Below are 25,468 nucleotides of genomic sequence, written 5' to 3'. Positions count from 1 at the left end.
ATGGCGCACATCAAGACAAAAATCTTAGTCCTCTCAGACACACACGGAGAACGATTTCCGCCTGGACGCCAACCACCGACGGGTGTTGATGTGGTTATCCACTGCGGCGACCTGACCGAAGAGTCGAAGGTGGCCGAGTTCCGTGCGACGCTCGGCCTCCTCAAAGACCTCGGCGCACCGCTCACTCTGGTAATCGCCGGTAACCACGACTTTACTCTAGATCTACCCGCCTTCCACCGCAAGGTGTCTGAGGCCGGGCTGACGACGGAACCCGAGCTCGTGGCTCGCGAATATGGCCGCGACGGCGAGGCGCGCCAGCTCTTTGAAGGCGCGCGTGTGTCACACAACATCCACTTACTCGATGAGGGCACACACCACTTTACACTCGCCAACGGCGCCTCGCTGACGGTATATGCCAGCCCCTACACATGCTCACTCGACGCCGATTGGGGCTTCCAGTACCGTCCCGAGGACGCACACGATTTTGCCATTGCCGCCGGCACCGACATTGTTCTGACGCACAGCCCGCCCGAGGGCGTGCTGGACCGCATGGCATCGCAGAAACGAGGTGGCCTGCCCGAGCTCTTCCGAGCCGTGGCACGCGCCCGACCGCTGCTGCACTGCTTCGGGCACGTGCATGCCGGCTGGGGCGCCAAGCTTGTGGCCTGGCGGGAGGCAGAAGCGACGAATGCCAGTACAGCATCCCATTTTACGGCGATCGACCACGGCCGATCCACCATGCTCGATACGCTGCAGAGTGTCCGGCGCGGCAGGCTGGACGACGATGCGACGGCCGCGACCAAATCCCGGCGCCTGGCTGCATTTGCAGAGCAAGGATGCCGACCGACAAGCCATGTGGCTGGCGGCGATCTCGCTGTCGACGCAGCATCGCGGACGCATACCCTGTTTGTCAACGCTTCTATCAAGGGCGATGAAGAAGAGCCCTTCTACCTACCGTGGCTGATCGACCTCGATTTGCCCGGCATCATACTGCCGTAATATATAATGTACAACAACACGAAATAGATATTCTGAAACATAATATGGAGGCACAATTACAGCACATGTGTTGCACGAGAAAGGATGCAAGACACCAGGTGAACGTTATTTAATTACTGCCGTTTATTTCTGGGTTAGCTGCACGTGACCAACCTTTACCCACTCATACTAGCGATAACGGCGCTAGTGGTGACCCGCATCGACAACTTACAACGGAGCTTCACGTCATAATTTTCTGAGCACCTTATTCATTTTTTTTTAGCAATGCCGACGACTTGCGCCCCCACCGAATTGCGACCACACCTTTCGTTTGGCAGCAATTTGCATTACTGCAACACAACCGCCCACCCATCCCAGTCCACGCAATGGTCAAGACCCCTGTGATTGGCCTTCTCGGCGGCGGCCAGCTCGGCCAGATGCTGTGCGAGGCGGCGGCGCCGCTCAACATCCCCGTGGCCGTGCTCGACGCCGAGGACGCACCGGCCAAGCAGATCAACCGCAACAAGAACCACGTGGCCGGCTCCTTCAAGGACGCCAGCAAGATCCGCACGCTGGCGGCGCACAGCGACGTGCTGACGGTCGAGATTGAGCATATTGACACGGACGTCCTCGAGGCGATTGCGACCAACGGCGCGACGCCCGGCACGACGCCCGTCCCGGTGCACCCGTCGTGGAAGACGCTGCGGCTGGTGCAGAACAAGTACGAGCAGAAGGAATACCTGGCGTCCAAGGGCCTGCCGGTGGCGAAGCAGGTGGCCGTCGCGACCGGCCGCGGCATGCGCGCCTCCATGGAGCAGGCGGCGGCCGCCTTTGGCTACCCGTTCATGCTCAAGGCGCGCAAGGACTCGTACGACGGGCGCGGCAACTTCAAGGTGGGCACGGCGGCCGACCTGGACGCCGCGGAGGCCGAGTTTGGCCACGTGGCGTGCTACGCCGAGAAGTGGGTGCCGTTTGTCATGGAGCTGTCGGTGATGGTGATCCGCACCGAGGACGACGGCGCGCCCGGCGTGACCAAGCAGCTGCTGCCGTACCCGGTGGTCGAGACGGTGCACGAGGACAACATCTGCTCGTACGTGTACATGCCGCCGCGCGGGCTGGCGGGGGCGCGTCGGCAGCAGCTTTCCCAAAAGGCACAGGACGTGGCGTGCCGCGTCGTCGACCAGCTCTGGGGCCGCGGCGTGTTTGCCGTCGAGCTGTTTTTGACGGCCGACGACGCGGTTGTCGTCAACGAGATTGCGCCCCGCCCGCACAACTCGGGCCACCTGACCATCGAGTCGATCCCCTACATGTCGCAGTTCAAGGCCCAGCTGACGGCCATCCTGGACCGCCCGCTGCCTGCGACGCTCGAGCCGCACGTGCAGTCGGCGCTGATGATCAATGTCCTGGGCGGCGCCACCCCGGATGCGCACGAGGCGCTGATCGAGGCCGCCCAGTCGACGTTTGCCCCCGGCCTCGGCGTCTACGTGCACATGTACGGCAAGGCGGCCAAGCCCAGCCGCAAGATTGGCCACATTACGCTGACGGGCACGAGCCTGTCGATTGCCGAGCTCGAGCAGGCGGCCACACCGCTCATCCGCCTGTCCCAGGCCATCCGCGACGAGCGCCTGCAGGCGCCCACCAAGGCCCTGCGGCCGGCCGCGGCGCCTGCGACCGTCCCGACCGTCGCGCCCGTTGTGCCTGTCGCGTCTGTTTCGTCTGCTGCACCTGCGTCTGCGCCGTCCGCCGGCGTCGCCGCCCACCCGCTGGTCCTCGTCACCATGGGCTCCGACTCGGACCTGCCTGTGCTCAAGGCCGGCATCGACGTCCTCGACCAGTTTGGCGTCCCGTGGGAGGTCGACATCACGTCGGCGCACCGCACGCCGGCCAAGATGGGCCAGGTGGCCACGGACGCCGCCGCGCGCGGCATCAAGGTGATTATCGCGGCCGCCGGCGGCGCCGCCCATCTGCCCGGCATGCTGGCGGCGTACACGCCGCTGCCCGTCATTGGCGTTCCCGTCAAGGCGACGCACCTGGACGGCATGGACAGCCTGCTGAGCATTGTGCAGATGCCGCGGGGCGTGCCGACGGCGACCGTGGCCATCAACAACTCGACCAATGCGGCGCTGCTGGCGATCCGGATCCTGGGCGTGTTTACGCCGTCGCTGCTGGCCAAGATGGAGGCGTACCAGCGGGACATGGAGCAGCAGGTGACGGACAAGGCGGTGCGGCTGCGCAGCATTGGCGTGGATGCCTACCTCAAGAAGTAGACCACGTTTGCGCTTTAAAGATAGACTCCTTTGTTGATCATTTGTCGTTTGTATTCCAACATATACTTTTCTACAGCGCATCATGAATCTATCCGCCTCTATCGTCTATCACACGGCACACGCCTAGCCATGACCCAATACGTACAACACGCCACCTTACGCGTCCTTACACGTCCGCCGCGTCAAAGTTGCGCACGAGGTTGTAGTAGAAGCGCACCGCCTCCATGTGGCCGTCTATGTGCATTGCCTCGTCAATGGCGTGCATGTTCTGGAACGACGTCGGGCGCAGCGGATCCCACCGGAAGACGTTGCGCGTCAGGCCCAGGTATGAGCGCGTGTCCGTGTTGCCGTTCATAATGTCGCCCACCGGCACGACACGGCCGCCGTCAAAGGCAAACGTGTGCTGGATCGTTCCCGAGAACAGGTCCCAGACAGGGCCGGTGGTGGGCGTGATGGGTGCCACGGGGAGCTCCATGGGCGCCGTCACGACGAGCGAGGCGTCGTAGTCGACGTCGTACTGGGCATGGACCGCGCCGTCGGCGCCTACAACGGATGCAGCAGTGTCAGTATCAGCCGCGGCCCCCTTGACCTCCTTGACCTCCTTGACCTCCTTGCCAAAGGCCGTCAGCGCAATGTTGTACTTGGCGACAATGGGCTGCAGCAGCTCGACGGTGCGCTGCTTGACGGTGTCGAGCGACTCGTGCGGCGCCACGCGGTAGTTGACGCCAATCTCGACCTTTTCGGGCATGGCGTTGATCTTGAGGCCGGCATGGATAATGTCCACGGCCTGCGACGTCTGCAGGCGGAACTTGAGCATCGGGTCGTAGCTGGCGAGCAGGTCGGCGAGCGCCGCCAGCTCGTTGTTGGCAACCAGTCGGGTCACGTTGCGGTCCGCGTCGGGCGAGTAGCGCGCGCGGCACACGTAGTTGTTGTGCAGCGGCGAGCCCTCGACCAGCTTGGGCGCGTACGCGTGCGCCTCGAGAGCCGCCACGATCTCGGCGGCGATGCCAATGGCCGTGTGCGGCAGCGGCGTGGACGAGTGGCCGCCGCGGGCGCGCAGCTCGTAGAAGACGTTAATCTGCCCCTTCTCGGCGACGGCCGGCAAGGCAAAGAGCGTGTCCTCGTCGCCATCACCGCGGCCCTGGACCAGATCAAGGCCCGAGCCGCCCTCGTCCAGCAGCAGCACCATCGAGTCGCGGCCGTACACGGCCTCCAGGTGCTTGTTAATCGCACCCGCACCACGCTCGCCCAGCGACTCTTCGTCGCAGCCAAAGGCAAGAATCAGCGTGCGGCGCGGTGTCCAGTCCTCGTGTGCGAGGAGGGCCTCGGCCACCGACAGCAGCGCCGTCACGCTGCTCTTGTCGTCGGCAGCACCGCGGCCCCACAGCCAGGTGCCGTCGAAGTAGCCTGAGAAGGGCGGGTGCGTCCAGGCAGACGGGTCGGGCACGGGCACGACGTCCTGGTGGCCCGTGAGCAAGATGGGTCGCAGGCTCGAGTCGGAGCCGTTGATGCTGAACACCAGGCCGTACTGGTTGATCTTGGTGACGGTCATATGGCGGTGCACGACCGGGAAGAGCGCCTCGAACACGCGGTGCAGGTCGGCAAAGACGGCCCAGCGCGGGTCCACGTCGACGTCCTGCATGTCGTCGTAGCTGACACTCGGCACGCGGACAGCTGCCGCCAGACGGTGCGCCTGGAGCTCGCGAGCCTCGGCACCCCCGAACAGCTCGTCGGCCGAGAGCAGTCCGTCGCTGGCCGGCGGAGCCACGGGCGGCGGCAGGTCACAGGTAAAGCGGTCGCTGTCTACGTGGTCACCACCGATGACGTGCTGGTGACTGGTCGAGTCATCGGAGTTGGAGGTTGCGAGGACGGCCGCGAGAGCAGGCGTTGCCGCCGATAGGAAAAGCAGGCGGAGGCCGTTGAACTTCATGTTGGCCGGTAGTTTAGTCGCTCAGTCCGATCCAGTTGGATGGGTTGGAAAGGATAGGAGAATTGGACTCAAAGAAGGCAGGCCGCGAGCAATAAAGAGCGCCGAGGAGGAAAGCGACTGGACCGGGGCAAGCTGGTCCGAACAAACAACGGCGTTCAGTTAAAACGGGAGGCTCTCCACTGGCGTCGGCTAGTTGCGCCAACGAGAAGCCGCGGTCGCGCTGTAAGCCGGTATCTCTTGCCTGTTTTGTCTGCCCCGGCGGCATGGCGTCGCCCTCGGGAAGGAACACCCTCCGCCCCTGACAAAAGCCCGCCCTAGCGATCGCCGGCCTTGAAAATACGCCCAAATAGGCAGCTGGTCGTGTATTATGTCGTCCTTGGCGATGGCACTAAGGAAACAGAGGATTGAGGCACCAGTTTGTCTCTGCTTGCCTTATCGATACACATGTCACGGATACCTGTCGTTTATATTGCTGCCGCGTCTTACAATTGGTTCCTCTTCTCGTCATGTTCTACTACGTGTCTGGTCGGAAAAGACACAAGACACAAGAAAGCTAGTTTCTGTTCACCGTAGAAATACACAAGTGCTGGCTGGGTGGGGCATATTTAAGAAAAAGAAGTAAAAAAAAAACAAAAAAAACCACAAACTTAAAAATAAAGAACAGAACAAACAGCTTTAAAGGTAAAATGTGCCACATTCCTATGCTACACATTTATTCTAAATATATTGGTGTACTCGCAACACCACGGATGGCCATCAAATATCCTTCAATGATTTTCATCTTGTTGCCTTGTGAGACAATGCCCGTGAGAAAATGCCGTGCACTCTGCATCTCATATTGCACAACAGGCATGGTTCATCGAAGCTGCTGTAGAACACGACATCGGTACGGGAAATCAGCTTCATAAAATGCGAATATGGAAGCGGGATACAGGATAAAGGCTGGCAAAAGCCGTCGAGTAATATGGGCCGCTCCCTCCCCTCTACCAATCATCCTGATATTTACGATATGATCATCAGCACTCTCGAGCTTCCGGACAAGATCACGAGCATCAAAAAAGGCCTCGTAGATATTTTCATTCACAAGTACTCTCCACATTTCCGCTGGACTCACCAGTTGTCCACCATGACCGACAGTCGCTTTACCGGCCCTGGCATCTTCTGGATCAGCTCCAATACTAACGACGAAGCTATCTTTCCCTACGATGACTTTGCCAGCTGGTACGAGGACGTGCACATCCCTGACGTCATCCATGCCGACCCATCGCAGCCGCTGCCCATGGCACGGCGCTACCAGGCGGTCTCCGCGACGGAGGCGCCGACAGCTACGCCTGGCGCCAACCCTTTCCTCGTCGTCTACAAGCTGCCAACACTTGCGTTTGTCGCCAGCGCGGCCTTTCGCGGCATCCCGCTGCGCCACGAAAGACTGCCCGACGGTGGCCCGATCGCACGGTTCGCATCGTTTCGCGGGCGGTTTGCACGGCACATCGGGTCGTGGGCGGGCGGCGGCAGCGCCACGCGGACGCTTTTGCTGTCGGAGGTTTTGGCGCTCGGCGAGGGCGAGCAGGACCAGCCGCCCGGCGACGCCAGGCCGCCCAGCTGGTATCACAACGCTTACATGCCACACGTGGCCGCCCTTCCGGGCTGGCAGCGTTCGACGCGCTTTGCAGTGGTGGTGGAAAACGAAATCGGGGGAGACAAGGCGCCGCCACCACCTGGCGTTGGCCCTCCGTCAACTCTGGCAAAAGGCAGGCCGTCTCGCTGGTTGACACTGCACGAGTTCGACGAGGCCAAAACAGATGTGAACGACGTCACGTCCGAGTTGAAGACATCGTTGATGGAAATGTTGAGTGTCGACGTCGGCTTTGTTGAAGTGTTGCCCTACCGCTTGGTGCGGACATACGGTGATGAGGCCGTGACATTTGCTGACGGCAACGAGGCTGTGGAGTGAGAGAGAGAGGGACTGAGGGAAGTGGGCATAGCTAGGTAGACCGAAAAATCCATGGGCGGAGAATATGGGCGCGGAGAAACATGTGGAGCCCAAAATGGGATAGACGGTAAGTTTGGACTGTGGAAGCGAGTGCATCGGGCGTCTGGCATCGGCCCAGTCGCAATGACGTGCGGCAGAGACCTGTCAACAGCTGATAAAGTTGGTAAAATAATGCGCTACAGGTGCCATGTAACGCCCTACGGGCACTATGGAGAGCTATAGCGGCCCACTAATTTAAGGCCGAACGGGAAAACCAACGATCTCAACTTTGGGCGTGTAGAGGTGGCCACAAAAATGGAGCGAAAAGTAAACAGAGCTTGGAGAAGGATGGAGAGGTTGGAGAGAAACAAGACGTATAACAGTCGGAATACGTAGAACGTGCCGAATAAAGAGGTTGAAAAAATCTTGAAAAGAAGAAGTAACAATAGGAAGTGAAGTAAAAAAAAAAAAGGAAAGAAAAACGGAGACTAGCTGCTCAAATCAGCCCCCTAAGTCCCCTAAGGCCCCCGGAGTGACACCTGAGATACAAAAATAGCACCCTTATAATTAAAGCACCCAAGCGCCTGGAGAGACACGTTGTGGGGGCTCCACGCCCTGCAAATGACATCACGAGACCACCCACCCACCTACGACAGTCTGCAACTGGTAGGAAAGTGACCGGAACGCTGCGTCGTGGCAGCCCTGCGTGCTGTCCCGTTTTGGGAATTGCGTGGGAGGATTGATTTCCAATTTCTGCCCCCTCCCTGATGTGACAGCAAAACATTCGCGAGAAGTCCATTTTGTGCCGAGCACAGCAACCTAAACGGCGCAGAGCAGCGACACGAAGGGAAAGACGGAATACGACCTCGCAACAGCAATCAGGGCTATCTTACCGCAGAAAAGGATGCAGGGTTCCCAATCTCGGTGTCTTGCAACCTTGGCACTTGAGGCTATATAGGTCAGCAGAGTTGAGCTGAAGACGTTCATTCTCAGAGTACGGCCACAGGAACGCTGTCCATCTCAGCGGAGGGCTCGTGGCCTTCGTCGTATACTATTTGACACTTCAAGCGACAACAGCATCAAACTTTGATATTCAAAGGCTGCGAACCCGTTCCCAGCATCCCGGATTCGACATTCTGAAACGAACCGACAGGCCGCGTCGTCCCTGTCGATCGCTGATCTTCACTCACACCGTCTCTGTTTCGCACCCGGCCCGACATGGGTGTACAACAAGACGGGCCGGGGCCTGCGTTGGCCGATACCGTCCCGTCCATGACCATCATTACTGGCCGTTTGGCCGCAACGACGATAGAGGAGCATGCCATGCCCACCTCCTTTCCCCGTTTCCCCGACCTTCCGACCGAGCTGCGCCTCAAGATCTGGAACCTCTCGTTTGCGCCCCGGGTCGTCGAGGTTCACCGCCGCAAGTCCCACTATGCCGACGACTACCATGCCGCCAGTGGCGGCCGGGGCAGCGCTGGTGCGGCTGGCCCGGCCTCGCTCGCCAAGTGGCAGTCCTGGAGCGCCAACCCGGCCGCCCTCGCCGTGTCGTACGAGGCCCGCTCCTGCGCCCTCAAGCACTACTCGGCCACCATCCGCCTGGCCGTCAACACGCCCTGCGAGCGCGCCGGCGAGGCCCGTCTGGACCTGCATCGTCGCCTGTACCTGGCGCCGCACGCCGACACACTCGCCGTGCTGGGCGAGTTCAACGTGGCCCAGACGGTCGAGCTGCTGCGGCACATTGCCAGCCAGACGGTGCGTGCCGGCGGGCGGGGCGGGCATGGGCATGGGCATGAGCATGGCAGTGGCCTCCGTCGCCTGGCCATGTGCGCCTCCTCCATTGGCCACCCGGGCTCTGGTATTCTGCTGCTGATCTACAGTCGCAACATCTTCCGCGACCTCGACCAGCTCGTCCTCTTCCTGTATGACGAGCGCATGCCGCCGGCCGACTGGCACGACGGGCACTGTGCACTGGTCGACTGTCGGGACACGTACACGTTCCGGCGGTTCCAGGCGGGCCAGGGCGCCGAGCTGCGGAGCCAGAGTGGCGGCGCCGGGTGGATGACCGTGGGCCACGGCCCGCTCGAGGTGCTGGACCTTGCTTTTGGCCGGGAGGCCGAGGCGGCATCAACGTCGTCATCTACGGCGACAACAACACTGACGACGCTGTCACACAAGTCCGGTGCACGGTTCAATGATGAAAGCGACCTCGACAAGCGGTTGCCGCATGTTACAACTTTTCCCGTGCAACCGGGCAACCTGGACGACGATGAGAGATGGGTACCGGTGGCGCCATGACGAATGAGTCATCAGCTGCAATTGGGCAGCAGGGTTATATTTGCTGCGATGGGGTATTTCTTTTACTTTTTCTTTTTTTATTTCGTCTCCTCGGTTGGATCATGTTTCCATTTCCATATATCCTTCCTGTTCACTCCTTTTCGAGCCTTTGTTATATAATGTACATATGTTGTAATGGAAATAAAATTTACAAACAACAAAAGAGACTCAACATGCCATGTTTTCAACACCATGGATTTGGTACAATGGATATGGCCTGTCCACCTGCCGCAAGCGCTCTTCCCTAGACGTGGACTCTACGTCTCCCCAACCCCCCTACTGCGCCAAGTAGTTGATGATCCGCTCCTGCACAATGCGGTTCGCCGCCGCCGCGCCGTGGTGCAGCGCCACCACCCCGATAATAGCATACAGGGTCGACGTCATCACCGTCGTGATGCCCGACCCTTCCAGGTTGTCCGGCATCCGCGGCTTCCACCGCACCACGCCTGGCAGGCCCACGTCGCGCGCCAGCATCGTCAGCTTTGCCGGCGTCGCGTAGTCGTGCGGCTGTGCCGTGCTCAGCTTGTCCACGTTGTCGAGGGCAGGGTGCGAGAACGGTTCGCGGCCGTAGGGATCCGCAAGCGCTGCATCTGCTTGTCCCGCATCAGCAACTCCCGCCGCCGCCGCCGCCGGCCGGCTCATAATGGCCCGCGTCGTCTCGGAGGCCAGAATCATGCGACCAAAAAACGCCAGCCGCGTGTTGAACCCACGCCGGCCATTGTCAAAGCTCTTGTGCGTGACGGCCAGCCACTTGAGCTCGTCCGGCAAGTTCCGAGCGAGCTGTGGGCCCAGCAGCTTTTCGTACATGCGGTCGAGGCGGGCCGGGTCCTCGTTGACGACCCAGACGGAGCGGCGCGGGTCCTTGGGCTGCTGGATGGAAAAGGGCGCCTTCATGCGCGCGGGGGTGTGGGCCCATCGTGGGCTGCTCTCGTCCGTCGTCGTCTGTGTCTGTCGTGGTATTGGGTCTTGCGTCGCAGACTCTGTGTTGTTGTTACGCTGCGTCGCGGAAAAGGCTCGCCGGCAGCACACTCCGGGCCTGGATGCGGCCGGCCAGGTGCTCGTGCTGCTCTGCAGCGCCCTTCTTGTTAAGGACATGAGTGCTGCGCATATGTAGGATATGTATGGCGTGGAGAGGCGTCGGCGACGGTGTGCAATGGGAGGAAATGTGGCCGCTCGTCGTGGTCGCCTGATGCTGGTCGTGGCTTTTTGGAGTGTCGATGGTTTTGGCGTTCCGAAACTTTTTTTCTAACAAGCGCCAAAGAGCTTGAGACGTGCGTGATGTGTCACGTGCTACGAACTGAAGTGAGCTAAGTGGGGCACCAAACAGGAAGCTACATAAGAGTACTAGTGCACTGTATGTACTCTCGATGCGTGTCCGCACCAAAAAGGTACATTGAGGCTTTGATTCACTTAACGCGCTGAGACAAAAGTCCGTGGCAGCAACGACACGCGACGGGAAGCTGTTTCTTCCCTTCGAGTCTCCTTCACGCCGTTATCATGTTTCACGGACAGTTTTTCTTTTAATATGTGACATTTGTTTGCGCTTGCATATTTTCTCTCCTTTCTTTTCGATTTTCTCTTTTCTCTATTTTCTCTTCTGTCTTTGTTTTCTTCGCCGACATGGCCGAGGATCTCGCCGCGCGCCTTGCGGCCGTGCTGCCTTCTGGACATAACTTTGGGATCTATCATCTCTCGACTCCGCCGACGAAAACAAACGCATTGTTCCACGCACCGCCCGGCCAGCGTCCAGATCGGACTTTTATCGAGAGCCACTTCCTCGGTGTCACCATCACACACGTGCCCGGCCCCAAAGGGAGCTCAGATGGCGACGAAGAAGTCTTGGCTTTTGCCCTCGAAATCTTTATTTTCACGACGGCCTACTCCAGCACCTTCTTCGTCGCCAAAGCCGACTCGTCGGGCTATCTCCACCTGCTGGGCCTACCAAGGGGAACACCGTCTCCTATCCGGGCGGTCTCGTCGGGCTTCCTCACATTTCTGGTCGAGCAGCGGCGGCGCGCAGGCGTGCCGTCGATCATCAGCCTCTTTGCGCGGGCACAGTCACAATACCTGTTCCCGGGCAGTGTCGACAACCCGGGGAAACATGTCTTGGACGACCGGGGGCTGGTGAAGTGGTGGTGCCGGGTACTGGACCCGCTGTTGTTGGCAGCCAACGACACCGACACGGATGCACAAGTCAAAGGGTGGAAGCACGCTCAGGGCTACCTAGTCGTGCCCGGTCTGGACACGTACGAGACCCGCGCGTTTTTGCCCCGGCGGCCCGACCAGCAAAAGCAGTGGACCCTCGGCCACCCACTCGAGTCCATCTCGCGCTACGTGACCAATGACGCACCACGCCCGCCACCGCGCTGTCTGATCCCGCAGTACCCGGACGACCCGAAAGCACGGTACCTCGACGAGCTGGACGAAGAGGCGGAGCGGACGAGCGGCAAGGAGGACAAGAGTGGTGGCAAGACGACGGCGGCAGGTCACAACGGGGGCTGGAACGGCCAGTGGAAGAGCGTCAAGTCGCTGGACCAGTTCTGGGAGATGATGGCGTTTCGGCAAGAGTGTTCGAGCGGACGGCTGACTGGTTTTTTGTGGATTGTCTTTGAGCCCGAGGGCACGGTGCAGGAGAGGGCGGCGGCTGCGTCCAAGCAGACCCCAACAAAGAAAAAGAAGAAGCGGGCCCTCCGCGGCTACATTGTCTCCCGACGGCCCCGCCCAAAACGCAGCAGCGCTACGCATTGGCTGCACGCCCGACGAGCACGGCCTACTATCGGTGGCCCGTGACCGGACGGGGTCGGCTGCTGGTGGACGAGTCGGACTACAAGCGGATCAACGAGCTGCTGCTGCAGCTGGACTTTAGCACGTTCGAAAAGAGTGCAGCAAGCACGCGACGGTGGGTGCACGAAGCGGGGATTGGGAGCGGCGATTGGCGGGTGCTCGTCGTGGGTACACAGCCATCTGTTGCGTCGTCAAACGGTCAAGACGGGCACAGCGGGCAAAGCAGCAATGGCGTCACGGACCTGAGCAGCCTGGCCAAGAGAAAGCGTGCTCCGAACGAAGCGGATACGGCAGCTGAACCACAAGGCAAGGGAACGGCAAATGAAGCAGTCAACGTTCTGAGCGCCGGCCTCGTTCGAAAGAAACAGAAGAACGTGGAGAGCACACCGGGAGAGGAGGTCCCAACTGGAGCACCGGCAGTCAATGTCCTCAGTGCAGGATTGGTCCGGAAGAAGCCCAAGGCATGAATAGGATTGGATACATGGACAGGTGCATAGCGGGAACAGGGAATTTCCATCGGCTACTTTTACTTGAGGAGTTTGGGTCACTGGCTAGGAAGTAGGGACGAAGAAATGGAAAGGAAATCAAATACAAGGCTTTTTTATCTATCCCGTTCGATCAAGTACAATATGTGCAGAAAACGACCAAGCTAGCCCCTCCGCTGCCGCTTGCCAGACGGCTGGTCATCGCCGTTGCCACGCCGCTTCTCCTTCTCGGCCGCCTTTTCTGCCTTGGCTTCGGCTTTGGCCTCGGCTTTGGCGGTGGCCAGGTCCGCCTTGGCGAGCGCCAAGGCTTCGGTAAGCAGCCGTTTCTCGCCAATGCGCACACGGAGGGCCGAGTGCAGGCGGCTGCCGGCGGGTGTCTCGGCAAACTGGGCCTCGTCAGCCTCCAGGGATGTCGGGTACGCGGCCAGCCGCTCGGCAAAAGCAGCCGCCAGAGCCGCGGCTACGACCTCCTTTTCGGTCTTGGGCGGGTGCGTTTTGTCGTTCTTGCCGTTCTTGCCTGTCTGCTTCTTTGACGCGGCCAGGGCCTTTTCGCGGCGGCGCTGCAGCTGGCGGAGGGCGACCTTGGCAAACGCACGGGCCTGGCGGCGGAGCGTCTGGGGCAGTTCGGTCAAGACCGTGCCCGCCGCATCGGGCGCCTTCAGCTGGCCCGTCGTCTCGTCCTCATCAAAGTCGCGGTCGAGCATGACCGGATCCTCAAATTCGTCGACATCGATCGTCTCGGCGACCTTGGCCGTGTCGCTGGCAGAGAGGTCGAGCTGGCGCGCCAGGTGGAGCTGGACGAGGAACCAGGGCAGGTCGACGGCGTCGAAAAAGGCGTGCTTATCGGTGGTATACCCGTAGCGGCGGAGGAGTTCGCCATTGGAGAGGGGCCCGTAGTAGTTGAGAATCTCTTCGCCGGCGCGGATGGGCCGGACGGCGGTGGCGGTCAAGGCCTCGACGCCGTGGCTGATGTGGGCGTTGCACTCGGCGTCGGCATTGAGCATGTCGGCCATGGGGACCATGCCGAGGGGCAGCTGGTCGTCCTTGTCCTCGACCCAGCCGTGGCCTTCCGAGTCCGAGTCGGAGACGTCGCCGTGGTCACAGTTGGGGCCGTGGTTGTGCTCTTGGTCTTGTGGTTCCGCGTCTCCGTCCTTCATCTCCACGTCCTCGTGGTCGCCTTTTGGCTTCTCTTCGTCTTCCTCTTCGTCCTCGTCGTCGTCCTTCTCTAGACTAAACGAGTAGGCCATAATGGTGCTGCCCATGCGGTGGGCCAGCTTTACCAGCGCGTCGTCGTCGAGCGGCGCGACTCCCTCGCCGAAGAAGATGCTGCTGTGGGCACGGATGACGGGCAGCATTTTTGTCCGGATCATCTCGTCGGCCTCTTCACGGCCCACTCGGTCCACGACGGGACTGGCCTGCAGCGCCTCGATCTCGTCGGCCGTCCAGAACATGGGCGTATCAAAGACTTCCGGCAGGACGTCAAAGTAGGGTTTCCATGGCGAGGCGGGTCCACGCAGAAACTCGTAGATGAGGATGAGGATGAGAGATGTCCACGGGTCTTGTGCGCTGTCGCCGTTGTCCTCGTCGCCGTCGTCGTCGCCCTCATTGTCGCCCTCCTTCTCTGCGCCCTGGACGATGGACGGGATCAGCGTGGCCAGCTCCGACGTGGTGGCGCTGATGATGGCCTTGCGAGGGATAGTGAAGAGAACCGTATCCACAGGAATGTCTTTCTTGGCGACTGCGGGTGTTAGAGTGAGAAGAGCAATAAATCACAGCAGAGGACTCACTGATGCCGCGACCGGCGCCGCGGGCGCGCAGGTCCACAATCTCAATGTCGTCGTGGAACGTGGTACCGGGCCAGGCGCGGAACCAGTCCAGGAAGGCACGTGCCGGTTGTAAGTAGTCGTCAGCCATGATGTGTCCTTTTTGGATACGTTCCAATCCTGTGCTCTGTTTGTGGATGTGGTGTTGCGTCACGACTCATGACATTTCTGAGTGCTCAGATTTGAAGCTTTATGGAGCTTTTTGTAATTTTTTATTTTCATATTTTTTTTCTCACCTGGCTCACCTTGCATTAGCCGTCCAGGACTGGCTTGGCCCAGGCGCTAACCCACTGCGCCGGTAACACACTAACGGCCCGTGCAACAGCGAGGCTCGACTGGTTGTGGAGACGCTGTATTTACAGGAGTGGCGACGGCAGTCTAACAGCCAGCATGTACAAGCATCTCGTCACAGATGACAACCTTGCAAGGGATGTTCTTTCACTGTAACCTGTTTGTGGTTTGGGCGTACTAGCAGCACCACGTTTCCAGAGCCTCACCAAGGTCACCATCGTGAGTGATGTTTTGTGTATCCTTTGCTTCCTTTCACGATGAAAGGCTGCCGGTTGATGACATATAAAACGCGGGACTTCCAAACCCAAATGAGATGATAATGATGAGATGAAACAATATGAAGCGTTCAAAGCAGTCACGATCGAAAATCTTCAGCATCGCAGCTCTGCAACACCAACAATATGCCTTCAAAGTGCCGCCGCGTGGTCCGCTATTCAGTCACCAACAACGTCTGCTGTCCACCTGCAGTGTATTCATATGTAGGAGAAGTAGTCCTCGCAACTCAAATTATTGGAGGTATAGATTTACATTATTAACAAACCAGTACACATGCCCATCCTACTACCTCTACTATCCGCCGCCCGTCGTCGTGGCCTATCCAACCGTCTGCTGGACGCCCACTGTACGTTTCCCTTTCCACCATCGAAAGTTTATAGTTTGAATCTTTGTGTTGTCCCCTTCTAAAATTGACAGGCAGCTTGTGTAGCACGTTCCCATGCTGCCGGTGCTTGCCCGGCACTGGTAGTTTCCGGTGTCGACTGGCCACTTTGTCATCACTGCCATGGTTGTCAACATTGCCTGCAGGACCAGAACACATCCTCGTCCAGTTCGCCAACACCGGCCGAACTCACGCCTCGCATTGAAGATGTGACAATGTCTGGTGCCAATGGCGATGTACGTGACGGCAGCGAAGGTACTGGAGAACCTGCTGGTACAGTTACCTCCGGCACACAAACGCCACAATCGCCAGCCGACGAGGGCGATGGAGGGGGCAGTGGAAAAGGAGCCGAGAAAGTCTTGTCGACTTCCCAGACGAGTGGTAGTAAGATACGGAGCACACCCGATGACGTGAGCAAGAGCCGAAGCAAAACAAGAAGCAAAAGTAGGAGCAAGAGTGCAAGCAGGGCAGGATCTGAATAGGGAAGTAATGAGTTCTGCCGAGTGGTGTCGGCAAGGTATCGATAGGCCTGTAAAAGTATTTTTTTGAGCAATGCTTTAGTTTTCATCCAACTTGGCTTGATTCAACTGTCACTTGTCGATTTCAGTATTCATATTTTGAATATGTCTCTGTCAGTGGCGTATTTGTGATGCGATGTTCGTGTTGATGCACGTAAACCCCTGAAAAGTTGCCCTAATAGCGCCCTAAATAGCGTGCGCCATCCACCAATCGCCCTAAAACGTGGCTCCTTCAAAGTGACCCATATGATCGCCAACATCAAGTTCACACTTGTCAACTGTCATCTGACGACACCCTCCTACCACAACCACTCATCCACGCGATGGCGCGTCCCATCCTCCTTTTCTGCTGCCACCCGCTCACGGGCCACATCACGCCCGTCCTGCGCATCGCTGCCGGCTTGCACCAGCAGCTCGGATGGCGCGTCTCCTTCCTCAGTGCCGCCTTTTTCCGTGCGCGCATCGAGGCGGCCGGGCTGCAGTTCCTGCCGCTCGTGGGCGACGTGGCGGACCTGGACGATGACTCGCTGTTTGACCGAAAAAAGGGCGGCGTGGACGGCCTGTCGCCAGAACAGGCGGCGGCCCTGCCCCAATCGGTCACCGACAACCGGCACCAGGCACTGTGTGCGCTGCCGGGCGAGTGGGCCAGTCTGCAAGCAGCCGTGGACGCGCTGATCCACGAAAATCCGGGGAGCCGTATCTTGGTGGTGACAGAGGCGTTCTTTTACGGCGCGATGCCGCTCAAGCTCGGACTGTCTCTGCCACCGGCGGTCCTTCGTCGGTCGGTCTGCCTATCGATCACTGCGCCGGCCATTCGCAGCGTCGACCATCCGCCCTATGGCTATCCCGACTCCCTGGAGAAGACACCGGACAGACCCGCTCGCTTGGCCGCTCTCTGGAACGAGTGGATCACCGCCAGGGCGGCGCCACTGAGTGCTCTCTGGCGAGAAAAGCTCAAGGAGGCGGGCCTGTCCGTCGACGAACGTGTCAAGAACATCGTCTTCATGGCCGGCGCCAACTACGTCTGCCATGACGCGATTGCCCAGGTCGGTGTGCCGTCGTTTGAGCTTCCCCGCAGCGACATGCCTGCCGGCTTCCACATTGTGGGCGTCGTCCCGCCTGTCGTTCTAGCTGCACCGCCGCCGTTTCCCTGGTGGGGCGAGCTCGTGTCCAACCAGGCGTTGCCTCTCAACGATCGCAAGAAGGTGGTCGTTGTCGCACAGGGCACCGTCGAGACCGAACCGACGGAGCTCATCGTACCCACGATACGCCTTCTGGCGGACCGCACAGACGTACTGACGATTGCCATCCTCGGTGTTCGCGGCGCGTCGTTGTCGGAAAGCAGCGGTCCCCTGCCCGTCAATTGTCGCGTCGCCGACTATCTCTCGTATGACGCCGTCCTCCCGTACGCCGCCCTCTGGGTCCACAACGGCGGGTACGGCGCAACCATGCACGGCATCATCCACGGCGTGCCGCAGGTGCTGGCGGGCGAGACACAAGATAAACCCGAGAGCGGAAAACGCGTGCAGTACAGCGGCCTGGGCATTAACTTGGCGACGGCGCATCCCACGCCTGAGGCGCTGGGTGCGGCCCTGGATGCGGTTCTGTCAGAACCCAAATATGCGGCGACAGCTCAGGCAATGCAGGCCGAGGCTGCGGCCATGGACTGTGTTGGGAACGTCGAGAAAGTGATACTGGAGGAAATTCAGGCATGCACATAGATGGGCATAGAATGCGAATTAGACAGCGAGCCAAAGACATAGACTTAGAGCCATATTCATTTGTTACTCTCGTTTCAACCATTCGTGGCGTTTTTGTTTAAACATTTCCGAGGTGTTAAAACGGATGGCATTGTAAGTGACCGTTGGTCAACACCCAAGGACAATCGTATTTAGGTAAAGGAAGGTCGGTCCTGGTGCGGTTGGTCTTGGAGTCCGTCGAGTGACAAAACGATGTCGGTTGGTACGGTCATGAGAATGAGTCAAAGTGCGATGAAACTCTTTGCTTGCGTCTTTGTTACTTTGCCTCCTGTCTGTTGATTCCTGCTGAACATATCCATTGTTTGCGTGCCTCTCCTTTGTTTCCCTGTGACGTTCAGTTGGACATGCGTCTTTCATGCACCAGTTAACAACAGAGCGAGCCAACAATAACACCCCGCTCCGTGGCCTTCACGGCCCATCACTGCATTGTTGGCCGATTCCTCCTTTGATTGATTTTTCCAGGAGGTGCATCACATGCGATGAGCTGTTTCTTACCTTTGTTTTCCCCTGCTTCGATGTCGAATCCATCGTGTCGAATTCATTGTCGACACTAGCGTGACAAAAGGATTGTCATGATGGCTGCACCTGTCTGCAACTTCCTGCTCCTTCAGAACACGTAATCGCGTCTGTTGTCTTTGTAGACATACGTTTGCCCTTGCATGGTCTGGAGTCATGATGACGATACTTGCGAAGAAGACGCTGCCGCGTGGGCCAACATTGCCACGACCTATTCAAATACATGATGAGGAAGGAGCGATCGTGTATCAACAACAAAGCGCCCTCCTTCCTTGTTCGTCTCTTGTTTGCCCCTTCCCTCCTGTTCATGGCTCTTTCCTTTTACAAAAGAACGTTCATGCCAAAATTGCCGGGTACAAATATATATGACGTCCGTCTCGCCGCTCTTGCCGTTTCCCCTTCCACTCGGCATATCCCCTTTTCTCACATCATATCACGATCTTTTCCAAGCGTAATCCCGCACTCTTCGTTATTATGAAGTCTTTTTTTGCCAACCGGGCTGTGGCTCTTATGTCCACCGCCTCTCTCGCGTCCCTCACCGTGGCCACCCCCGTCGCCAGCCGCCAGGCCACCCCGGCCGTCCACGGCGGCTTCATCGCGCAATGTGATTTTTACCAAGTCACAAGTCACGGCGAGGCTTACGGCCACCTACAGGCCACGTGCAATACTGACCCGGGCAACTCGGCCACTGAGGTTGCGTCCACGCTCGACCTTAGCCTCTGTCTCGGCAACTACAACAACAATTTGGCCTGGGGCTACATGGGCGGCGCCTTCGCGTCGTGCCAGGGCTGCACGAGCCGCATGTTTAATACCCGGTACCTCGACTGCGACTGCGGCTCCATCGACCTCAACGACGGTATTTACATGACCGAGTCGGGTGCCGTGGCCTGCTACGACAACGTCGGCGCGTCCTATTCGGTGCCGTACCGTGACTGAAGTGAACGGCAGATGCCAGGCCAAGAGTTGCCGACAATCGATTGTATTGGTCGGTTGTTCTTCAACAGTATAGCTAGGAAGCTTTGCACGTTTTTATACTTTATATCTTAAACACGGCAACAAGTACAAGTATTGTTCAATGTCCACTGGTTGTCTACTTGCCCTTTCTTTGATCTAACGATGACGGAACCATTGCTTGTGCTTGTTTAGTCATGTACCGTGGTTTGTATGAAGCCGTGGTGATTGCGTTTCAATATTTCTGCTTCGCTGAAATCTTCCCAATGCTGTCACCGCTATTTGTGTCTTTTCTCCGGATGCTGTCAAGACATGCAAGTTTCCCCAATCAAAAGAGTATGATATTTACCAATAGCGAAGGAGCTTGCTGTGCGTATTAGACGACTTTGTATTTGTTAGCGGCTTGTTTGGGAAGTAGCACGGTCTGTCGCCTTCATTCTAATTTTGGGGCCTTGCATCGCAGCAATGCGGGAAGGCGCATCCGACTGCAGCAACAGGCACTTTCCCTCCCGCCCCATTAATCATAATTCTGTGACACCTGCGTGGGCTGGCCTTCCTCCCCTCCCTTCTTCCTGGACCTGTTTGTTCTTTTCTCCCAACTATCTTACGCTCCACAACCTTGTGAAGAAAAGGGGCATCTGACTTGAGGCATATGAGACACCAGCATCTTCCGTGCTGCACGCAATATGCAGCTCTCACCATCGACCTCGTCAACCTTACCTGATACAGGCCATATCGCATCGTTGCATCGAATCTACGTGCCAAGCATTTTCTGGCCCTTTGCCCAGTATCGCAGGCGAGGCAGATTCAGGGACTTCGGACTTTTCCACATGCTCGGGTTGCCCAAAGAGTTGGGTGGCAAGGTGCGCGGAACGGTGAAGATGCAGTGGAGCGAGCAATCACGAAGCTTGCGAAAATAGAGAGAAGATACAACGCTGCATTTGGACAGGGGGGGTACCCATGGCTGTGCTGATCTGGCGAATGGCTCGCAGCCATGTGGGCGGCCTGGGCCTCCCGCAGGAGGAAAAGAAGCTTTACGAGCGAACGGCCAAGGGACAGGGGACCAGACAAGCCTTTTCCGACGTGCGGAACCCTCGAGGCTTCAGACCCATTTCCATTTCCGTTCGGCCTCTCAGCAGATTAAACATCGGCTCGTGCGGAACCACTAGCACCAATGCGCGCAAATGCGCCTCGAATCTATTGGTTTGTTGACCCCCTCATGCATTTCGTTTTTTGTCGCATTTATTTTTGTTGTATCTTTTGCTGCCCGCCCACCCAGGGCGATGGCCAGGCCTCCGTTTGACACATCGCCATGGCAGCCAGTTGGCTACCGCCTGCTCAGCCGCAGTTTGGCCAGGCCACTCCAAACGGGAAGCAATATCTTCTTACACCAGACCAGATCGGTCCCGTACTTTCGTCGGGCTGTCTGCCTTTTGTCGTGGGTCTCCGCAGACAACCTAACCTCGATCGGGTAGACCAGAGCCCAGACCAGAAACCATACCAAGCCATACGAGGCCAGAGTGGCCAGGGTGGCCAGGGTGGCCAGGGCAGTCCACGGTCCCGTACCACAATGGGGTGGGGGCGATGCTGCCATTGCTATATGCCACGGGGCCATTTTTCTCATGGAAGCGAGGGACATTAATACCCCGCGTCCTCGCCCCTCTGTTGCGGTTCATCTCTTGCGGATGAAGCTTGTCAGTCGCCTTGATATTGTATTTTGCCTTTGGGTTTGAAAATAGGACGCCAGGGCTGGTGCTTGTTTAAAACACATCTCGTCACAGTCTACCTACTGAGAAGCACCTTCTCACTACATCCAGCACCATGGCATACCGGCAGCAGTACAACCAGCCGCCGCCGCCGGGCGGAGGATATGGCCAGCCCCAGCAGCCTCCATATGCGCAAAATCCTCCGCAACAATACGGCCAGTACCCTCCGCCGCAGTCGCCTCCGTACTATGGCCAGCCTCCTTATCAACAGCTGCCACCTGGTCAGGATCCGCTGGCGGCTGCCATGTCCAACATGAACATCTCGGGTGGTGGCGCACCGCCTCCCACAAGCCAGCCTCCGTACGGCCAGCACACCTCGCCTCCACCCCAGCAGCCAGGCTACCAGTCGTATGCTCCTCCGCCGGTCCAGCAGCCGCCGCCCCAACAGTATGGCGGTGCATACTCTTCTCCGCCCCCGCCTCCTGCGCCGGCTGCCTACAGCCCAGTCCCGCCTCCCGGCCAACAGCAGCCAGGCTACCCGCAATACGGCTCTCCCCAGCCGCCGTCTGCTCAGCCTCCTTACGGGAGCCCGCAGCAGCCTGTTTCTCAGCCTCCCTACGGTGCTCCTCCGGCTGTCACGACGCCTCGGCCGTACGGCGCTCCTCCGCCAACCACATCAGACCCAGCTACCTACGGTTCTCCTCCTCCGGCCACCAGCCAGCCTCCCTACAACGCAGCGCCTCCGACAACTGCACTTGCACCAGGCCAGCCGCCCAACATCCGTGGCAGTTCACCGGTACCACCGGCATACTCGCCTGGTCAGCCCCAGGCGCGGCCTGCCGGTCCTAGTGGCCCACCTGGTGCTCCTCCTGCAGGTGCACCTGTGCCTTACTCTCCGGGTGGCCCTCCTCCACCCGGAGCTGCGCCTGGTGCCCCTGATGCCCCTGGTCAGCGTGCACCTGGTGCTCCTCCTGGCCCCCCTGGCGCGCCGGGACAGCCGCCATATGCAGGCGCAGGTGCTCCTCGCCCTGGTCCCCCAGGGCAAGCGCCGTATGGTCAACAGCCCCCCTCTGGCCAAGCTGGGCGAGGCGGGCCCCCTCCTCCAGGTGGCCCCGGTGGTCCGGCTCGCGTTCCTGGGCAGCCTCCTGCTCCTTACGGACAGCCGCCGTATGGTCAACAGCCTCCATACGGTCAGCAGCCATATCCTAGCCAACCCCCCCATGGAGCTCCCGCCCCTTACGGTGTTCCTCCTCCGGCCAACTATGCACCGCCCCCCGCAGTGGCTACAGAACCTCCCAAGAAGCAGGGCTTCTTCAGCAAGCTCTCGACGGGCCAAAAAGTTGGCCTGGGAGCTGTTGGTGGTATTGCAGCTGGCATGTTGGCTGTGGAAGGTGCTCACAAGTTTGAAAAGTGGGAGAATAAGGAGGAGAAGAAGTTTGCAGGCGAAGTTGCTCAAGCTGCCGGCCTTGGAGGCAGTGGCGGATACGGCGGTCGTGCCTATGAAGGAGAGACCTTTGTTGGTGCTGGTGGCCCGGCAGTCGCTGGGGGGTATCAGCCCTCGGTGGCTGAGTACGTCGAGACGGGCCCTGGCTACTACGGCAGCACGACCTTTGTCAACGACTCGCGTGTTGTTGACAACAACACAGTGGTTGAGAAGTGAGTTTATTGTTTCAGGAAACATGTCCCGCAAAGGCTACCTTGCTAACCATTGTAGTACCGTGATTGACAATACAACCATCATCGACAACTCCACGGTCATTGACAATACGACCGTTGTGGATAACACCACGGTTGTGAACAACACCGATGTTGAAAACCGGACAGTCGAGAATAATACGTTTGTTGATAACAACTACAGTTACGACAGCACCAGCTACAATCAGACCGACACGGTGGCAGCGTCGAGTTCGTACGACTACGCGTCCGCTTCCTACGATCAGTCTTCTTCGTACCAAGAGACTGACACGTACCAGGCCGCGGCTTCGTATCAGGAGACCGATTCCTACCAAGCCACGGCATCGTATCAGGAGACCGACACTTACCAAGCGGCCGACACGTACCAAGACATCGATACCTACCAAGAGACTGATACCTACCAAGAGACTGATACCTACCAAGAGACTGACACCTATCAAGAGACCGACACCTACCAAGAAGCTGATACCTACCAAGAGACTGACATCTACCAAGAGACTGACTACTCAGCGGCATTTGACGACCAGGACAGCGGTAATTTCTAAGGAAAGGTGTTGGATATCCTTGCAATATTTCTTTTGTTTCATTTGGAAGCAGCTTGATTTTGGTGCTTTGAAGTGTTTTTGTCATGATTTGTTTCGTTTGTCCCTTATCCACGCTACCTTTTAATTGAGCGCCCCCTTCTGTATGGAAACGTTGAAAAGATTGATTAGTCAAAGTATAAATACGAAGATGGGCCATCCTACCAATAATAATAATAAATGCACAAAAAAACGCCTGTACAATGATACGCATCAACGTAGGATATCACAGATCCAGCAGCCCAGCAACGCACAACTAGTCAACCTCCCCCTTGGATATACAACGTGATGTAGGAGATGAGAAGAGCACGGCAAGAGAAGCGGCTTTGTCAGAAAGACTACTTCCGGCGACCACCACGGCCAGCTGCTGGCGAGCCGCCGCCGCCGCCCATGCCCATGCCCATCTGCTGCATCATCGCCTGCATGTCCATGCCGCCCATGTCGGGCATCCCGCCGCCACCACCGCCCAGCATCTTCATGAGGCTGCCCATGTCCGGCATCATACCGCCCAGGCCGCCGCCACCGCCGCCGCCGCCGCCGCCACCGGCACCACCCATGCTCTGCAGTCGCTTCTGCATCGCGGCGAGCTGCTGCTGCTTGTTGGGGCCGGCCATGGCCTGCTGGGCGCGCTGCATGTTCTTCATGTTGCCGCCCATCTTCTTGGCCATGCCGGCCATCATGCGCTGCTGGGTCAGCAGGTCCTCGACCTCGCGCACGTAGGTGCCGGAGCCGCGGGCGACGCGGGTCATGCGGGTCGGCTGGTCGAGGAACAGCTTGCCGTCCGAGTCGAGCTCCTTGTCGGTCATGGAGTCGCAGATGTAAATCATGCGCTTCAGCTTGGCGCTGCCCTCCTCGTCGTCCATGCCGGACATCATGTTGCTCATGCCGGGGATCATGCCGGCCATCTTGGACAGGGGCCCCATCTTCATAATGTTGGACAGCTGGTCGCGCAGGTCGCGCACCGTGAAGATGCCCTCGGTGATGTGCTTGATGGTGTCCTTTTGGTCGAGCTTGAGCGACTGCACGTGCTCGACGAGGCCCGCCATGTCGCCCATGCCCAGCAGCTTCTGCACAAACTGCTGGGGCGCGAACCGCTCGAGGTCGAGCATGTGCTCGCCCGTGCCCAGAAACACAATGGGCGTGTGCGTCGCGGCGACGGCCGAGATGGCGCCGCCGCCCTTGGCGTGGCCGTCGGTCTTGGTGATGATGATGGCGCCGAAATCGGCCGCCTCCTTGAAGGCCTTGGCCTGCGCCTCGGCCTGCTGGCCAATGGTGGCGTCGAGCACCATGATGGTCTCGTCGGGCTTGACGGCCTCCTGGATGTCCATCATCTCCTGGAACAGGGCCGACTCCTGCCGGTGGCGGCCGGACGTATCGACAATAATGACCTCGAAGCGCTCCTTTTTGAACTTGTCGACGCCGTCGCGCGCGACGACGGCGGGGTCCGTCTCGGTGAGGGAGCCGTAGTAGGGGATCTTGGCCTTGGTGGCGTTCTGGCGCAGCTGGTCAAACGCACCGGCGCGGAAGGTGTCGGCACAGACGAGACAGGCCTTGAAGCCGCGGCTCTGGTAGTGGCGGGCGAGTTTTGTGCAGGACGTGGTCTTGCCGGCACCCTGCAGACCCACAAACATGATGACGTTGGTCTTGCCCTTTTTCGGCTTGAAGGGCTCGGCATGGGGGTCGACGAGGCGGACGAGCTCGTCGAAGACGGTCTTTTGGATGAGGCGTTTCTTGTTGACGGCGGGCGGCAGCTCCTTGAAGTTGACGGTGGACTTGATGGATTTGCGCAGCTGGGCGACAAGCTTGACGTTGACGTCTGCTTCGACGAGGGCATTGCCAATCTCCTTGAGCATCGAGTCGAAGGCCTATACAAGACAAGGAGAGGTAGTTAGCATCGCCGTCTGAGCCGCCGGCGCTGGCTTTCTGATCCAGTATGGATGTTCGCGTGCCGAAGCGCAACCCACCTTCTCGTCGATATTTGGCGCCCGTGTCAAATCTGACACGGCCGCATTGATGCGGCGTCCGAGATCCTGAAGAACCATGGCGAAATGGTTCTAGATACTCGGTTGTGTGGGTAGGGCCGGACGGGGAAGAGTGTGTGTTGGGAGGCTGTTCAGGAGTTAGGTCGTCGCCGGAGACAATATTCCAGAACGTTGAAGGCCATGTGGTTTTCCGCCGCTTTTCGTGGGGTAGGCAGGCGGTGACAGACGGCAGAACTG

At 58.8% G+C, this 25,468-nt stretch overlaps 11 protein-coding genes across 11 annotated transcripts; 7 read left to right on the top strand and 4 right to left on the bottom strand.

Annotated features, from left to right (window-relative positions):
• Positions 1–999, top strand: SPBR_03048 (uncharacterized protein; the record flags this gene model as incomplete). Its single annotated transcript, XM_040761351.1, has 1 exon — positions 1–999. One exon carries the CDS (start codon positions 1–3, stop codon positions 997–999), a length of 999 nt encoding a protein of 332 aa, XP_040620415.1.
• Positions 1,000–1,364: 365 nt separating this feature from the next.
• Positions 1,365–3,245, top strand: SPBR_02566 (phosphoribosylaminoimidazole carboxylase; the record flags this gene model as incomplete). The annotated part of the gene is made up of 1 exon (XM_040760869.1): positions 1,365–3,245. One exon carries the CDS (start codon positions 1,365–1,367, stop codon positions 3,243–3,245), a length of 1,881 nt encoding a protein of 626 aa, XP_040620414.1.
• A 166-nt stretch (positions 3,246–3,411) lies between these two features.
• Positions 3,412–5,175, bottom strand: SPBR_02620 (Gly-Xaa carboxypeptidase; the record flags this gene model as incomplete). The annotated part of the gene is made up of 1 exon (XM_040760923.1): positions 3,412–5,175. One exon carries the CDS (start codon positions 5,173–5,175, stop codon positions 3,412–3,414), a length of 1,764 nt encoding a protein of 587 aa, XP_040620413.1.
• Positions 5,176–6,301: 1,126 nt separating this feature from the next.
• On the top strand, positions 6,302–7,126 carry SPBR_03154 (uncharacterized protein; the record flags this gene model as incomplete). Its single annotated transcript, XM_040761457.1, has 1 exon — positions 6,302–7,126. One exon carries the CDS (start codon positions 6,302–6,304, stop codon positions 7,124–7,126), a length of 825 nt encoding a protein of 274 aa, XP_040620412.1.
• A 1,236-nt stretch (positions 7,127–8,362) lies between these two features.
• SPBR_02991 (uncharacterized protein) lies at positions 8,363–9,442 on the top strand (the record flags this gene model as incomplete). Its single annotated transcript, XM_040761294.1, has 1 exon — positions 8,363–9,442. One exon carries the CDS (start codon positions 8,363–8,365, stop codon positions 9,440–9,442), a length of 1,080 nt encoding a protein of 359 aa, XP_040620411.1.
• A 315-nt stretch (positions 9,443–9,757) lies between these two features.
• On the bottom strand, positions 9,758–10,589 carry SPBR_03152 (RNase III domain protein; the record flags this gene model as incomplete). The annotated part of the gene is made up of 2 exons (XM_040761455.1): positions 9,758–10,461; positions 10,511–10,589. 2 exons carry the CDS (start codon positions 10,587–10,589, stop codon positions 9,758–9,760), a joined length of 783 nt encoding a protein of 260 aa, XP_040620410.1.
• A 2,325-nt stretch (positions 10,590–12,914) lies between these two features.
• On the bottom strand, positions 12,915–14,664 carry SPBR_02629 (set domain containing protein; the record flags this gene model as incomplete). Its single annotated transcript, XM_040760932.1, has 2 exons — positions 12,915–14,488; positions 14,538–14,664. The coding sequence occupies 2 exons, from the start codon at positions 14,662–14,664 to the stop codon at positions 12,915–12,917; spliced, it is 1,701 nt and encodes a 566-aa protein (XP_040620409.1).
• A 1,699-nt stretch (positions 14,665–16,363) lies between these two features.
• On the top strand, positions 16,364–17,761 carry SPBR_02804 (uncharacterized protein; the record flags this gene model as incomplete). The annotated part of the gene is made up of 1 exon (XM_040761107.1): positions 16,364–17,761. The coding sequence occupies one exon, from the start codon at positions 16,364–16,366 to the stop codon at positions 17,759–17,761; it is 1,398 nt and encodes a 465-aa protein (XP_040620408.1).
• Positions 17,762–18,790: 1,029 nt separating this feature from the next.
• On the top strand, positions 18,791–19,252 carry SPBR_03321 (uncharacterized protein; the record flags this gene model as incomplete). The annotated part of the gene is made up of 1 exon (XM_040761624.1): positions 18,791–19,252. The coding sequence occupies one exon, from the start codon at positions 18,791–18,793 to the stop codon at positions 19,250–19,252; it is 462 nt and encodes a 153-aa protein (XP_040620407.1).
• A 1,836-nt stretch (positions 19,253–21,088) lies between these two features.
• SPBR_02466 (uncharacterized protein) lies at positions 21,089–23,213 on the top strand (the record flags this gene model as incomplete). Its single annotated transcript, XM_040760769.1, has 4 exons — positions 21,089–21,624; positions 21,695–22,214; positions 22,274–22,629; positions 22,688–23,213. The coding sequence occupies 4 exons, from the start codon at positions 21,089–21,091 to the stop codon at positions 23,211–23,213; spliced, it is 1,938 nt and encodes a 645-aa protein (XP_040620406.1).
• A 374-nt stretch (positions 23,214–23,587) lies between these two features.
• On the bottom strand, positions 23,588–25,291 carry SPBR_02659 (signal recognition particle subunit SRP54; the record flags this gene model as incomplete). Its single annotated transcript, XM_040760962.1, has 2 exons — positions 23,588–25,114; positions 25,214–25,291. 2 exons carry the CDS (start codon positions 25,289–25,291, stop codon positions 23,588–23,590), a joined length of 1,605 nt encoding a protein of 534 aa, XP_040620405.1.
• Between the last annotated feature and the right edge of the window lie 177 nt (positions 25,292–25,468).

Source organism: Sporothrix brasiliensis (genome assembly GCF_000820605.1).
Source record: "Sporothrix brasiliensis 5110 chromosome Unknown Cont17, whole genome shotgun sequence".
Classification (NCBI taxonomy): Eukaryota; Fungi; Ascomycota; class Sordariomycetes; order Ophiostomatales; family Ophiostomataceae; genus Sporothrix; species Sporothrix brasiliensis.
This window is presented reverse-complemented; position numbering and strand designations above follow the sequence as displayed.